Here is a 15,252-nt window from a genome sequence, read left to right as displayed (position 1 = left end):
AATACTGACGGCTTGGCTATGACTTCAGTTGGCTATTTTTCCTCTAAGTTTCATAGTCTGGTATTAAGATTTGCACTTGGAGTTGTAGTTCATGGGTGAAAAAAATGTTTTAATCCAATTCCTTTTGCATTTTCAAGAACCAGTCAAACAGATTTTGTTCTGTTCTATGTAAAAAGTAACCAATCAAGACCATTTTCACTGCAGTGTGCTATTGCTCTGTTTTCCTGCATTTACTGTACAAGTAAACATTACATGTTGGAAGATTTTGCAGGACACCTGTTTTAGATAGATGTCATATGTAATAGACATACGTGTCATACAGTATTTAATGACTGATAACCTGAGCCTTACTGGCGTGAACTTGTAGCGTTGACAAGTAAATTTATGATTCTTTGCAAAGCATCGGTCAGTTCTTTTTTTTGAGCACAATGTCAGAGGAGCCATGTAGAACAGCATTTGCTGCAGAAATTGATCACCTGTTTCCGGCTGAAACCAGACTGGTGAACCGGTTGCACGTCTGTTAATCTGATTCTAAGGTGCTGTTATTTTTCATTAGGGAAACTCTAGGTCATCTGTCCAAGAGCAATATAATGATTAATGCATTATATTATTTACAGTACTTTATACTTTTATACAATGACTGTAGCTGTCATAAAATATGACTTGTACCACTAATAAAATGTGGATTTATGTTTGGCTGGAATCAAGTACACTTCAGTATATTAACTGCCTGTTTCCTATTCTTTGTACAGAAATGCCCTGTATTCAAGCTCAGTATGGAAGTCTGTCCCAATGTGCAGGCCCCAGTGACACTTATCTTCCAGACATCTTAAACTCTGAGTTTAGTAAGTTCACCATGGACCTTGTTAACAGTGAAATTGCAGCTTCCACTTCATTGCCCAGTTTCAGTACCTTCATGGATAGTTACACTGGAGAATTTGATGCTTTTCTCTACCAGATCCCTTCTACCACACCCCAGTCAGCACTAAAGGTGGAGGAGTTCCAAGTGTTCGGTTGTTATCCAGGTTCTTTCACAAATCAAGTTGATGAAACCATGTCATCGAGTGGTTCCGATTATTATGGAAGCCCATGTTCCATCCCATCCCCATCTACACCTGGTTTCCAGAATCATCAAGTTCCTACATGGGAGAGCTCTTATGGAGCCTACTCTCCAACTCAGAATTATGACAGCATGAGGCCATGGACTGATCAACAGAAAAACAGCATTCCACAGTCTTCTTTCTTCTCTTTTGGGACACCATCCCATAGCCCAAATATGGCTTCTAATTCATTAAAGATGACCCAAGGTCCTCATAGACTTGATCAACAGGTTGTGGATCCTGATGTGTTTGCACTTGCACAAAGCTCTTCTGCCGGATTTCCCTCTATCCCTATTGGTCAAGGGCCTGTGGTAATGGATAGCTCCGTTATATTGGACAGTCCACTTTCGCCTTCTAAAGCACGGAGTCCCAGCTCGAATGAGGGGCGCTGTGCTGTCTGCGGAGATAATGCTTCTTGTCAGCATTACGGTGTACGAACCTGTGAAGGATGCAAAGGTTTTTTTAAGGTAAGCTGTATGTGCTGTCTGCATCTTTTGATTGTCATCACCTACATTCGACTTTGATTGCCTCACCTCCTGGTCTCCTCATTGGCTAGCACACTTGGCAGGTGGTCTTGGCACATATATTTGGTTTTGAGCCACCCTGTCTTTGCGCTTCAGCTGATACGCGTTCCTAGGGATGAAGAAAAGGGGCTCGTCCCAAAACTGTCCTGTGGTGTTAAAAAGCAGCTGTCCTTCCCGTGTACAGTTTCTTGGCCCACTCTTATAGCAGTTGATCATCTCTGCTAAATTTTCCTAATGTCAACCGAAAGAATTGAGCTGGGGAAAACGGGATGAGAGGAGGAACCCAACACTCATTAAACAGCGGTTATTGGAGAAGAAGTTTCCATTAGGGAGTAGGTGTCGGAACAGTGCAAAATAAACTGCAACCATAACCCTCTATAACAGAATTCTCAAATCATTTATTCTACAGTTACCATGCACAAGTTTACATCTTTTTCACATTGGCCACATTTGTTTTGGTGGAAATAATGAATAGGGGATCTTGAAATTGTGTGATAAAAGTGGTACATTTCCGTTCATCTGTGACCTATGGAGGCAGATTTACACTTGCCAATCCAGAATAGTTATGTAGTATATTACTCAATCTTAATATAATGGTCAGTAATGCATGTCTAAGAGTACTGAAAATTAATGCATATGTATCTAGTCTAAAAGGATTTGATGTTAAGGATTGTTTAATACTCTCCATAGTGATATGTTGGGAAGAGACTTGGCAGTGAGTTGTTACTTGCATTCTGTCCAAGTGTAGTAAAACTCTAAATTATGAGTAGGGTTTCCAACGCTGCAGCGAGTGACTTCTGAATTTGGTCAAAGACTAGTTTTTGGCTTGTGTCCCTTCCATTTGCAGTAATCAGTCTCAATATTTCTAGCCTGAGCAACATGTCTACAGTTTCAGCTGTCCCCCAAATTTGTTTTAGCATTTCTTGGGCTAAATCCATCTGTGTTGTAGGCAAATCAGGTGCTTTAGAAGAGATGCTCAGCTAATTAAGATAGGTGAATCACTCCCTTTTGCTCAGAGCCAAATGTCAACTTGATATTAGGAACAGTCCGACACGAGAGAAATGTTACAAAAATAAATAGGAACAGACTGGGCTTTGTGTTGGTCTGGCAACTTGCTTCCCCTGACAATTGTTCCCTTTTCTCCCCACAGAGGACTGTACAGAAAAATGCCAAGTACATCTGCTTGGCTAACAAGGACTGTCCTGTGGACAAAAGGCGCAGGAATCGGTGCCAGTTCTGTCGGTTTCAAAAATGCTTAGCAGTGGGAATGGTAAAAGAAGGTATGTCCGTAATGTATCTCCTAGAATGTTCCAAACATTTCTTTTACAGGGGTAGTGGGGGCGGCATTGATTCAGTATGAAATTAATATCTTTGTTTTAGTTTGTAGCCTTATTTAAAGAAACACATTGCTATCAGAAATATACATTTTACCCAGATTATATATTTTCTAAAAGCAAATTATGGCCAAATGTTCGTTATCCAGCAGTACTAACCAGGGCTGTGCTTCTTTTTTCAGTTGTACGTACAGACAGTTTAAAGGGGCGGAGGGGTCGCCTTCCATCAAAACCAAAACAAGTTCCAGACGCTTCACCAGTTAGTCTCATCAACTCGTTGGTGAGGGCACACATAGACACTATCCCCAATTCCAGTAATCTGGATTATTCACAGGTAAGTCAGTCAATGTCGCAGAACCAATGTTACCTTGGGTTAAAACGCAAGCTTGACTTTATGTTGTCTTTGTTCTTATTAGTATCAAGAGAATGCCCCCATTCTGCTGGAGAAGGAGACTCCTGTAGATGTGCAGCAGTTCTACGACCTTCTCTCTGGTTCTTTGGAAGTGATCCGTAAATGGGCAGAGAAAATCCAGGGCTTTACTGAGCTTCCTAAAGAAGACCAGGATCTTCTTCTGGAGTCGTCTTTCCTGGAACTCTTCATCCTTCGACTCGCTTACAGGTAAAGCATCTGTCACTTGCTAGAATTCCTAGTTTCTTTTGGGTGGCTAATCCTGTTCTGAACATTGGGCAGAACATGTTGTAATAAATGCATTTATGTGCGAATCTCCTAAAGGAAAATAAGCCAAAGAAAAAAAAATGGTTATTTTTAGTAGCAAAAGTAAACATGGGTATTTAGAAGTTCAAGAAGGCTCAATTCATAGGCACAGATCTAACTCAATTTGTCATCTACTTTAATTTTGGACAAATTAAGTGATGGATAGAAAATGCAGAATTTAATTTAAATGATCAATTTAATTAAATATCTATTTTAAATTGCTTTATTACTAATTTATTTGTCAAAAGACCAGCTTAGCTCTAAGTTTACCTGATTTCATTCTCCAAAAACAGCTCAAAGCCTGAAGAGGGAAAGTTGATCTTTTGCAATGGAGTGGTGCTTCACCGAATGCAGTGTGTCCGAGGGTTTGGCGAGTGGATAGACTCAATCATTGACTTTTCACACAGCCTTCAGCGCATGAACATTGATGTTCCCTCATTCTCCTGCCTCTCTGCACTTGTTATCATCACTGGTAAGCCCAAAGCTTGGAACTTATGAGTTTAATATCACCTACACTTTAAAGGAAATCTACCATCAAAGTCAAGCATGATAATCCAGGGGCACTTGCTCATAGATCCAGGCATGGGGACTGTGGTGATCTTCTTATATTTGTTAGCCATGGCCTTCTAAAATAAAAGTTTAAAATTATGCTAATGAGTTGACTGATTATGTACGTGTTACTGAAGCCCTCTGTGCTTTGGCTTCACAAACTGTTACACTGCAGCAAAAGGTCTGTACTTCCTGTAATCTTGGTGGCGCGCACACAGTGGCCAGGGGAAGTGCTCTTTGACAATGTAACAGCTTGTGAATCTGCAGCACAGAGGGGTTCTGATAACACACCCATACCTTTCAGGCTCATTAATTTTAAAATCATAATTTTGAACATTTATTTTAGAAGGAAGGAGGCCATGGCTAAAAAAAATATATAAGAAGATTGCCACATTCATGGTGCCTGTGAGTAAGTGCCCTTGGTTTATCCTGATGGATTTTGATGATTGATTCTCAAAGGGAACCTGTCACCGGGGACCTCATTTTCACTAAAGACAGGTTGCAGAAGCTTATTACACCTGCAGTGCAAATCTGCCTTTTCTAAGCATTTGTATTACAGTATAATTGTGTGTAATAACTTACCTTGCACCCTGACAAAATCCTGGGGTAGTGACAGGGGCTGGACTTTGGTTTGGATGCATTTAAAATAAAAACAAACATGTGGCTTGTCTGTGTTACTCCCCAGAGCTTAGCCCCCACCTTTGTGCTCCTGTACAGCTCCTCCTCTTGCTCCTTCTGAGGTCACAGCCTGGTCAGCCTGACATCAGTGGGGGAGGAACAAGCTGTATAGGAGCACAAAGATGGAGGCAGCCTGCATCTCAGACAAGTCACATGTTGTTTTTTGAAATGCATCCAAACCAAAGCCCAGCCCCTGTGACTACCCCAGGATTTTGTTAGGATGCAGGAATAAGTTATAACACACAATTATATTGTAATGCAAATGCTTAGAAAAGGCAGAGACGCACTTCGCAATGTAGGTGTCATGGGCTTTTACAATCTGTCTTTAGTGGAAATGAGGTCCCTGGTGACAGGTTCCCTTTAAGACCTCCACTATGGCTCACCTAAGGTATACTAAAGGCAAACATTTAATGTACATCTTAAACATAGATATAGAATGCCAGGATGGCTATATATAATTGGAAAATGCTGTCTCCGATTAGATATTTATTTCATAAATATTCCTATCTGGATGGGTTTGTACACCTTGCATCGCACCACATTCGAGGGCAATCACTGGATGAGGCCATCGATAGTAGAAAACCCTGGTTAGTGTAATTTTCATATGGAGAAAAATTGTGCAAGATTCCCATCACCAGAGGAAACTCTGTACACAAACAATGGGGTAGGGAATTTAATCATTCGTTGAGTGGTGGGAAAAATGCCCATGTTTATATCTTTGTCATGACGTCACAGTCGGAAACTCAAAGCAGATAGACACATAAATCTGTATTGAGTACTTGATAGTGTTTAAATATGCAATATCCAAGTCAAATTGATTTGTTTCTATTATTACAGACAGACATGGCTTAAAAGAACCCAAGAAAGTAGAAGAGCTACAAAGCAGGATTATTAATTGCCTTAAAGAGCATGTACCATCAAGCCTGAGTGATCAGAACAGATCCAACTGCCTGTCCAAGTTACTGGGCAAACTTCCTGAGCTCCGCACTTTGTGTACGCAAGGCCTCCAGCGCATTTTTTACCTGAAGTTAGAGGATCTAGTACCACCTCCTCCTATCGTGGAGAAGATCTTCATGGACACACTGCCCTTCTAAACCAGCACTGCACTTTTTTGTTCTTACAAATACTGAGAAAAGGGAACCTGCATGTGGACAGTGGAGAATCCTGTAACAAACTTGTGGAACCTTTTTCTTTGTTATTCGGTGCCTAACCCAGTATATCCTTTTGTCTTTGGGATTTTCTGGGTCTTATTTTAAGACTTTGGTTTTTATTATTCTATACTATCCAGATGTGCCTTTGGCTAAAAACAGACTTATTTTTAGTTTATCTTTTGTTTTAAAGTATTTTTTAAAAAATACTTGCAGATTTCACCAGGCTCCTAAACTGCCTTTCGTATAGCACTGCGGGACTCGTCCTGTCCTCCACAACAGACTTTTATTCAAAATATGGGGAGGCAGGCGCCACCTCCCCACTCTAATGTCCCATCTGTCTTGAAACAGAATGGGGTGGACCCTATTTCAATCACAGCCAGTTTGTAAAGTCTTGTACATAAATGAAGAGTGAACTGTACATAGTATTAAAAAAGTATAAAGCTACCCCTTGTTATTGTCACTATGGTTTTCACAGTGTTCTGGGCTGTGTGTAAATATGTGTAATTTTTTGAATAGAAACATTTATATTTGTGTATCCTACTGGATTTACAGTACGTGTTTTTCTGATTAATATATATTTAATATATTGAATAAAAAATGCTGTAATAGTATCGAGCTGCAGCTCAGTATTTACTTCTCATAAATCAATGGAGCTACCTAGAGGCATATGTGGTCAAAGACGCTCTCAAAAGTGGTGCACACCAAGCTCCATTTAAAAAAAAAAAAGATGGGATAGGTGATCAATTTGAGATTGGTAGCTGAAATAAGTTAATGCTTATTTATTTATTTTTGCATTATTTCGCTGGGTGGCTGCACAAATACCTTCTCTTGCACTTTCTTTGTGTCACCACCTTTGCATTTTTTAGTAGATACAGCTCCTCTGGTTCTTGCTCAGTTGGCCGATTATCCTGAGCATCAGAGTGCATTTGTTAACTGTCAGGTGGGTGGTCCTGGCCTGGATTAGAGGGACTCAAATCGCCCATCGGTGAACCTAGATAGTACATTGGGTACTGAAACTAAAGGCCCAGATCTGTTTAGGAGTAGTTGAGGCTGGGAGAAAGTCTTTAACGGCTGCATTAGTTAAGGGTAGATATCCACAAACCATGTTTCAAATTGTACAATTTTACAGAGGGAAAGTCGTACAATTTCAGTCCTAGTGCTATCCAGCAGTCCATTTTTGTATTCCATGTATAGTGCCAGATTTTTCACAGCTGAGTTAATTCTTTGAAACACGTGTGTGTGTGTGGCATCCTAGTACCATCTGTACAACGTATTACAATGGAGAGTGCTGCGTTTTACTCTGATAGGATCATGGCAACAGACTGTTGAAAACATCCGTATGCCTAGTACAATGGTCTTAATGTCTGATGTAGACTTGGACAGCTCTGGTACGAGAAAATTGTTCATGGGCAAGAGACCTAAGGAAACCAAGGATTCAATACTTATGGTTGGTGGTAAAAAGTTCTCTCCTAAAAAATGGGTTTCTGTGCACTGGTAAATTCTGTATAGACGGCTGTAGCACAGAATCACAGCCAACCTTACAGAACGCACCTTTTTATTTGAGTTGATTCCATAACTACCAATCTACAAGCCTGTTAGATGGATGCACACTTTACATTTCTAGTACCGCTGCAGCTTTAGTCAATTTTGCTGGAAATTCATAGTTTTTAACTATATATCTGCTTTGAAGCCAACATTGTACTCTATGGTTGCACCTTTTGTATAACTACCTCCTAAAGCTCAATTTGTAGTACATGCAGTCCCCAGGTTACGTACAAGATAGGGTCCGGAGGTTTGTTCTTAAGTAGAATTTGTATGCAAGTCGAAACTGTATATTTTATAATTGAAGTTCTAGACAAATTTTTTTATTTGCCCCAGTGACAATTGGAGTTTCAACATTTTTGGCTGTAATGGGACCAAGGATTATCAATAAAGCTTCATTACAGACACCTTACAGCTGATCATTGCAGTCTGGGACTATAGTAAAGCATTCAGAGAACTTCACCAGTGGTCACAGTGGGCAGAGGAGTCTGTCTGTAAATTGGGTGTCCTTAAAGGGAACCTACCACCACGAATCTACCTGTAGATCGGGTGGTAGGTGGATGTAAGGGACGTGAGGATAGCTCTTTTTAGAGCTAATCCTCACGTCCCCGCTAACTTTTGGTACACTTTATTGAGCGAATAAGTTAATTTTCGTTATGCGGCTACTGGGGCGTGGAGTAGCCGAGCACGAGGCTACACAGCGCGGCTACTCCACGCCCCAGTAGCCACATTACTCCTCCTACCCTGTTGCGTGCGGCGCGCAGCTCCTCATAGCTGCGCGCCCTCGTCCGTCATGATGGCGTCCCAGCTCTGAGGCCGGAGCTACTGTGCATGCGCAGTAGCCGGCTTGTCGGACGAGGGCGCGCAGCTACGAGGAGCTGCACGCCGCAATCAACAGGGTAGGAGGAGTAATGCGGCTACTGGGGCATGGAGTAGCCGCGCTGTGTAGCCTCGTGCTCGGCTACTCCACTCCCCAGTAGCCGCATAACGAAATTTACATATTAGCTCAATAAAGTGTACCAAAAGTTAGCGGGGACGTGAGGATTAGCTCTAAAAAGAGCTATCCTCATGTCCCTTACATCCACCTACCACCCGATCTACCTTTATAGATAGATTCGTGGTGGTAGGTTCTCTTTAAGTAGGAGACCTCCTGTATATACAGTTTGGCCTGCAGCTTTCATGACATTGTAAAACATTCTGTTGGTAGGATAGAAGAATTATATGAAGCTCACTGTTGATGCACGTTAACAGGAGCTTACTAATTTAGCTCTACGGCGCAGAGGTATAAGGAGTGTATGAAGAGGGCTCACGGGCTGAGTCCTCTTCATACAAAGGTGCGGGTTTTTGCATTTTGGAGAAAACCCCCACCGCTAATAACCGCGGTCGGTGCTTGCACCAATCGCGGCTATTAACCCTGTCATTGCCGTGCTGGCGCCGCCATCTTTATTACGATCACCGCGCCCCCCGAACGTCATCGGGGGGCGGCGATCGGTTGCCATGGTAGCCTCGGGTCTTCTTTTGACACGAGGCTACATGGCTTCTGCAGATTTGTTACAATGAGCCAGTGGCTCATTGTAATGAATGAGCTGCAAAAATGCCATATATTGCAATACAGAAGTATTGCAGTATATGGTAGGAGCGATCTGACCGTCTAGGGTTAATGTACCCTAGATGGTCTAAGAAATAGTGGGAAAAAAGAGGAAAAAAAAAGTTTAAAAAAAATTTAAATATTAAAAATTCAAATCCCCCCCCCTTTCCCTAGAACTGATATAAAACATAATAAACAGTAAAAATCACAAACATATTAGGTATCGCCGCGTCCCAATATGCCCCGTCTTTTTTGTACACATTCGTTTAATTTTTGAAAATGTATTAAAACACAATAAAACCTATATAAATTTGGGATCACCGCGATCGCACCGAACCAAAGAATAAAGCTGAGGTGTTATTTTGAGTGCACAGTCAAAGTCGAAAAAACTGAGCCCACAAGAACGTGATGTGCGTTTTTGTTTTTTTATTTTTCCACATGTGGAATTTTTTTTCAGCTTCGCAGTACACAGCATGTTAAAATAAATAAAATTACGGGAAAGTAAAATTTGTTACGCACAAAATAAGTCCTCACACAGGTCTGTACACATAAAAATGAAAAAGTTATGGATTTTTGAAGTTGGAGAGCGAGAAATGAGCGGAAAAACCCTCCGTCCTTAAGGGGTTTTTAATACACTTATGCTATATGGTAACTGTATTGATGTTTGCCATGTTGATTCATGTTATATATATATATATATATTTTTTTTTTTTACTTCCAAAAAAGGATAAATATTTATTCACTGACTTAATTTATAGTTGGGAAGTGTCCCCGGCTTTCTGAACACTCCCCAACTACTCCTCTGTTGCCTTGAGTGGCCTCATGGATCACTGCTTGAGCCAGGGTTTGCCTAGGGGACACATTGGATCACAGCTCAATCATGCATTGTTTGATTGCCACCGTTAATTTATCAATATAGCGCACACAAATTATGCAGCGCTTGCCAAGTCATTGGCTTCAGTCCTTGTCCCCAATGGGGCTCACAATCTTACCAACCTACTAGTATGTTTTGGAGTGTGGGAGGACCCAGAGAGAACATTCAAACTCTTTGCCGATGGTGACATGTATGGAACCCAGGACTTCAGCTCTGCAACCACTAAGCCCACTCGCATAGGTCAATTTTTAAACTACTTCATATGTTACCTGTCTGGGGCTGGCAGCTGTTTTCAAGGGTAAAAACTGCTGTAAGCCCCCCTTTTTTTTTTTTTTTTTAAGTTACAGCCATAAACTTTAATGTAGTTATGGATCTTGTATGCCATAGAGAAAAGCAAAACAGTACTTGCAATTTACATAATGCATAAGTATTCAACCCCCTGTTCTCAAAAACCCCTAAATAAAATCCAGTGTGTCCAATTGCCTCAGAGTGATACCACACGTTAGTGCTTTGTAACGGAATCAAAGCGCACTGGGGTGGCCCGCGGCTGATCGTCAATCTGCGCCCGGTGTCTTGTATTGTGTAAATGTGAGACACCGGGCGCTGATTGACGATCGCATGCAATTGCAGTGCACTTTGATATCGTTACAGAATGGAATGAAATGCTAAGGGTGATGCTACACATGGTGTTTTTGGTCCATTTTAAGCATGCATTTTAAAAAATGCATCTGTTTTTGAAAACCCATCCATTTTTGACCATTTACCATGCGTTTAGCTGCTTACAACCTGTTAAGATCTATTAAGTTAATTGGGAAAAAAAAAAAATCGACAAATACAGTCAAAAATAAATGGAATTTTCAAAAAACGCATGCGTTTTTAAACGGACTAAAAACGTCATGTGTGTCATCACCCTAATGTGTGACACTACCCTTAGGAGTTGCCCAATTAGTAAATATAATACATCTGTATGTTATTTATTCAGTATAACTACAGCTTTTTTTTGTGGAGGATTCTTGGGGTAACAGTGAACAAACATCATCATGAAAGCCATTTTAATTTAACAGCCCACAACATCTTATGGAACACTGTTCAATCCATAATCTGTAAATAACGGTATCGCACGACTGCTAACCTTCTGAGACATGGCCGTCCACCTAAGGCTGATGTCACACGTGCCGCTTTGTCTGAGTTTGCAAACGCAGACAAAGCCGCACCCACCGGGGCGGGCCGCGGCCAGATCGCATTGGCGATTCTATGGTTTCTATTTGACATCAAAAACTGCATCTGAAAAAAGGAACGTGTTAATGCACCGTGAACCAACAGAGAGCCCTAGAAAGAGAATCAGCCAGGAGGTTCAGGGCACGTTCACACTATCCGCTAGCGTTCCGTCCATAACGAGACGCTAGCGCACAGGGAGCAGGGCTCGCGGCGATCGCGTTTCCCGGGAAACGCCCCCTGTGCGTTAGCGTCGCGTTATGAATGCAACGCTAACGGACTGTGTGAACGCGCCCTCAGGCTCACTCTACAGGATCTCTGTCCACAGGAAAACTATACACAAATCTGGCCTTTGCGGAAGAGTGGCAAGAGGAAAGCGATTTTTGAAAGATCAAACCTTGTGCCCTAAATGCCAAACACTACATGGTGGCAAGATATGGGGGTGTTTTACTACAGTAGGATCCAGGAAAATTGCAAAAGCTGAATAGAACTTCCCAACTATCCCAAAAGGAAATAATTTTGAATATTACAGCTCCATGCCTGGAATCAGATCATATCACATATAAAACACAAGTTAGTAAATAGTACATGCACAAATGGATGGGGGAAGGGGTGGCTAGTTTAATACTTTGTTTTGGCCACCAACTGGTGTAGCGGTTTCGCTCAAATGGAGGGTGCAGCGACAACAGAGATCGCGTACGCAACAGGAATAGAATTCTAGCACAAAATCAAAACATAAAACAAAATCCCATGTCTGTCCTGCTTTAGCTATACAGCTGGATAACTCGCTATCCTAGTACAGGCACCAAACAAAGCTCAAAGTTCATACCTCCAGTGGCACTCCATAGGTTTCCAACAGATGACCTGTTTCAAGGCTTCACTCCCCAGACTGTGAAGTGCACTGATGATCCCTGCAAGACTCACCTGAGAACCATGGATTAGGGGAAACTCCCTTAGTGGACTGGAGCCTCCCACTACATGCCTGCCATCCAGTCCAAGAAATCCAGCCCATAGAAGTTTAAAGGAAGAGCTTTAGCAGATTATTCCAGACTTTGGTTACCATTCCTGGCTGAGAAAACAAGGAGAGATATACACCCCATCCACAATCTTACCAGACACCTCACTACGCTGGTTATAGAGTTAAATTGTTTCTGGAATAAATGAATTGTGAAATCTTGTAGTCTGTCAACACATCTGGTGGTAGTGGTTACTTATGGGGCTCTGCTGTTGGAGAATTGTGGTGTGTAATGGGTGTGTATTGCTTACAGCTATGGTCTCGAATTTGTTCAGGCGTATGTTGTGCCAAACCACCTCAAAGGGAAGCAGTTTTTCTCCCATTGTGCCCAAAGCTCTCTAAATGATTTTATTCAGCCTATGCTTTTCGTTTCCTTTAACTCCTTCCCAGCAGATGACAGCAAAGAATATTATAGTCGCAATTGTTTTTCGGGAGAAAATCTTCAGGGTTTAGTTGCATATGTGAAATGATTTGAGCTTACATCTACAGTACAGTCTTGACATTGCTTTGCTATATACCTTATCGTTAATTTCCATTAGTTCTAGGGCCATTTTGTTCCTCTGCAAATTACCATCTCCTTGGTCTTTTCAACATTAACAACCAAGTTGTTTTTTTTCGCTCCAGTCTACGACTGCTGATAATTTACCTATATTCCTCGTCACAGATGTAGTCAATGATTATCAAATCATCAGTTAGTGTTTGCCCCCTGTAGCTTAGAACTGTTTTGGAGCGCACCTCCCTATTTGGACAAACTATTGTCTGTTCCTTATGTAGTCAAATATTTAATAAATTGACATGAAAGAAGAGAATACTGAAGCAGCACTCCGTAAATGTGTTTTTATTCCACCTTCATGATGCGACGTTTCGTCTATTCAATCAAGACATTTTCAAGCCTTAAATGGCTGTCAGGTGATTACCACCACATGTGTATACAAAGTTAACAACGTGAAAACATTACAAAAAACATCCTCGTAATGGTAAGTGTGTATCCATACCGGTACAATATAGCCTGTTGATAGTGATAGGTCAATAAAGTGCATAATATAAAGTGAGAGAAAGCTAGGAGGTAACACGCTCTCCACAATAGTAGTCATGGTTACCAACAACACTTCACAGATACTCTCAGACTGATCGTCCGAGTCTGGAACAAAGTGCTTAGGTGCAGTAAAGTGCAAAAAATATAAAAAAGACATAATCTGGGGTATACAGAGAATTCATAAATCTATTAGATCTTTAGCCATTTAAGATATATTAAATGTGCGGCTTGTAGATATGACAATCCGTGCCAGTCCCCGATCAGGGGAAATGAGTCCGCGCATGCGTAGAGGGAATTTGTATGTCAGTGGCAGCCATCTTGTGTGCTGGAAAAAACTCCACTGTATAGATCCATGCAGCCTGGACAACTAGGTGACCGGGGACGACCAGGACGAGACATCGAGGGACGTCACGGGAAGGCGCTCGGTGGTCCAATGGTGAGCAAATATCTGTAAGGTATGGACACCAACATGATGCCTGATGGCCAGAAGATGTCCTGCCTGTCATAGGTCCCGTCCGGGTGCACTGCTCCCTTATGAGGCTCCACCTGCTCCATTGTATCCCAATCGTCCCATCGTCGTCTACTATGGAAGTCCACAAGGTCCCAAAATTATGTCCGTTGGATGCTGCAGGGTAAAGAGAGAGGGTATTAGCACACATGGCTTTGTTACATACATAAAAGGTAAAAAATAGACTCATATAATGTAACCCCAAACTATAGGTATGGCATAATGAGTAAACATAGATTATTGTTGTGTTAGATAATGATCATACACAGAGAGGTTCAACAGGTACCGGTGCCGATGGTAAAGGTACAAGGTAATTTATAAAAATACGTTTAAAGGGAAGTCCTTATTCAGACCGTGGGGGCTCAGTGATCCCAACCTATGGATCCATTGAACTTCCCTGCGTTTCAGTAGTAGTTCCCTGTTACCACCTCGAGTCAGTGGGGGAATTCTGTCGACAATCATGAATCTCAGTTCATCAAGAGAGTGACCAGCTTCGGAAAAGTGACATGGGACTGGTAGAGTTTGTTGGTACGTATACTGGACTTGTGATTGTTTAACCTTAGTCTACACTCCGTTGTCGTTTCGCCAACGTATAGCAAATTACACGGGCACTGAAGAACATATATTACATAATCACTTCTACAGGTAAGTGTATGGTTTATCCTAAATGTTTTACCAGTAGTTGGGTGGCAGAACATATCGCCTTTCAGTAGTAAAGGGCAATTCTCACAAGCCATACATGGAAAGCATCCCTTGCGGGACATTTTTTCTTTCCTTGTGGCTACATCTGTTTTAACCAATAGGTCCTTTAAATTTTTACTCCGTTTATAGGAGATCAATGGGGGTGACTGGAAATATGGTGAATTTTTGTAAAACGTTTTTAAGATGCACCAATTATTACGGATAATAGAGGCAATTTGCTGACTATGTTGAGTGTATGTGGTAATTAACGGGATGCGAGTGTTAGTCTTAATTTCCCGTTTGTTTGTAAGTAAAGACTGGCGATCTAGTAGTTGAACTTTCTGTACCTGTTTATTCACAAGAACTTTTGGATATCCCCTGTCAACAAATTTATTGCCCATCTTAGATAGCTCAGCTTTTTGGGTATCAGTGTCATCAACAATCCTTTTAACCCTCAGAAGCTGGCTGTAGGGTAAGGAGCGTACCATACCCCGAGGATGTTGGCTCTCGTATCTGAGGAGCGTGTTACAATCTGTTTTTTTAACATAAAGACTAGTTCTTAAACGGTTGTCCACTATATGGACATTAGTATCCAGAAATTGTAAACTGGAGTCCGACACAACCATAGTGAATTTTATGTGTGGGTCCACACTATTAAGAAATTCAAGAAATGCGTCAAGTGAGGGGCGATCTCCCACCCAAATGGAGAAGACGTCGTCGATGTATCGCCACCACAACAGTA

The 15,252-nt window shown here is 41.5% G+C and overlaps 1 protein-coding gene and 1 long non-coding RNA gene across 4 annotated transcripts in view; one reads left to right on the top strand and one right to left on the bottom strand.

The window, feature by feature from the left end:
- The window catches only part of NR4A1 (nuclear receptor subfamily 4 group A member 1), a 31,737-nt gene extending 25,071 nt beyond the window's left edge, over positions 1-6,666 (top strand). For all 3 annotated transcript variants that reach the window (XM_072135199.1, XM_072135198.1, XM_072135197.1), the window contains 6 exons: positions 753-1,567; positions 2,775-2,904; positions 3,141-3,292; positions 3,375-3,577; positions 3,967-4,145; positions 5,738-6,666. In XM_072135199.1, the coding sequence (XP_071991300.1) occupies positions 755-1,567; positions 2,775-2,904; positions 3,141-3,292; positions 3,375-3,577; positions 3,967-4,145; positions 5,738-5,994 (1,734 nt within the window). In that variant the 5' untranslated portion in view covers positions 753-754 and the 3' untranslated portion in view covers positions 5,995-6,666. The remainder of the gene's footprint in view (positions 1-752; positions 1,568-2,774; positions 2,905-3,140; positions 3,293-3,374; positions 3,578-3,966; positions 4,146-5,737) is intronic.
- Positions 2,773-12,237, bottom strand: LOC140117942 (uncharacterized). Its single transcript, XR_011853108.1, has 2 exons — positions 12,100-12,237; positions 2,773-3,685 (listed from the first exon to the last, which is right to left on the bottom strand). It is a non-coding gene; the product is annotated as an uncharacterized lncRNA (long non-coding RNA).
- Between the last annotated feature and the right edge of the window lie 3,015 nt (positions 12,238-15,252).

Source organism: Engystomops pustulosus, chromosome 2 (genome assembly GCF_040894005.1).
Source record: "Engystomops pustulosus chromosome 2, aEngPut4.maternal, whole genome shotgun sequence".
Lineage (NCBI taxonomy): Eukaryota > Metazoa > Chordata > Amphibia > Anura > Leptodactylidae > Engystomops > Engystomops pustulosus.
Note: the sequence above shows the minus strand (reverse complement) of the source record. Positions and strands in the feature narration are given on the sequence as shown.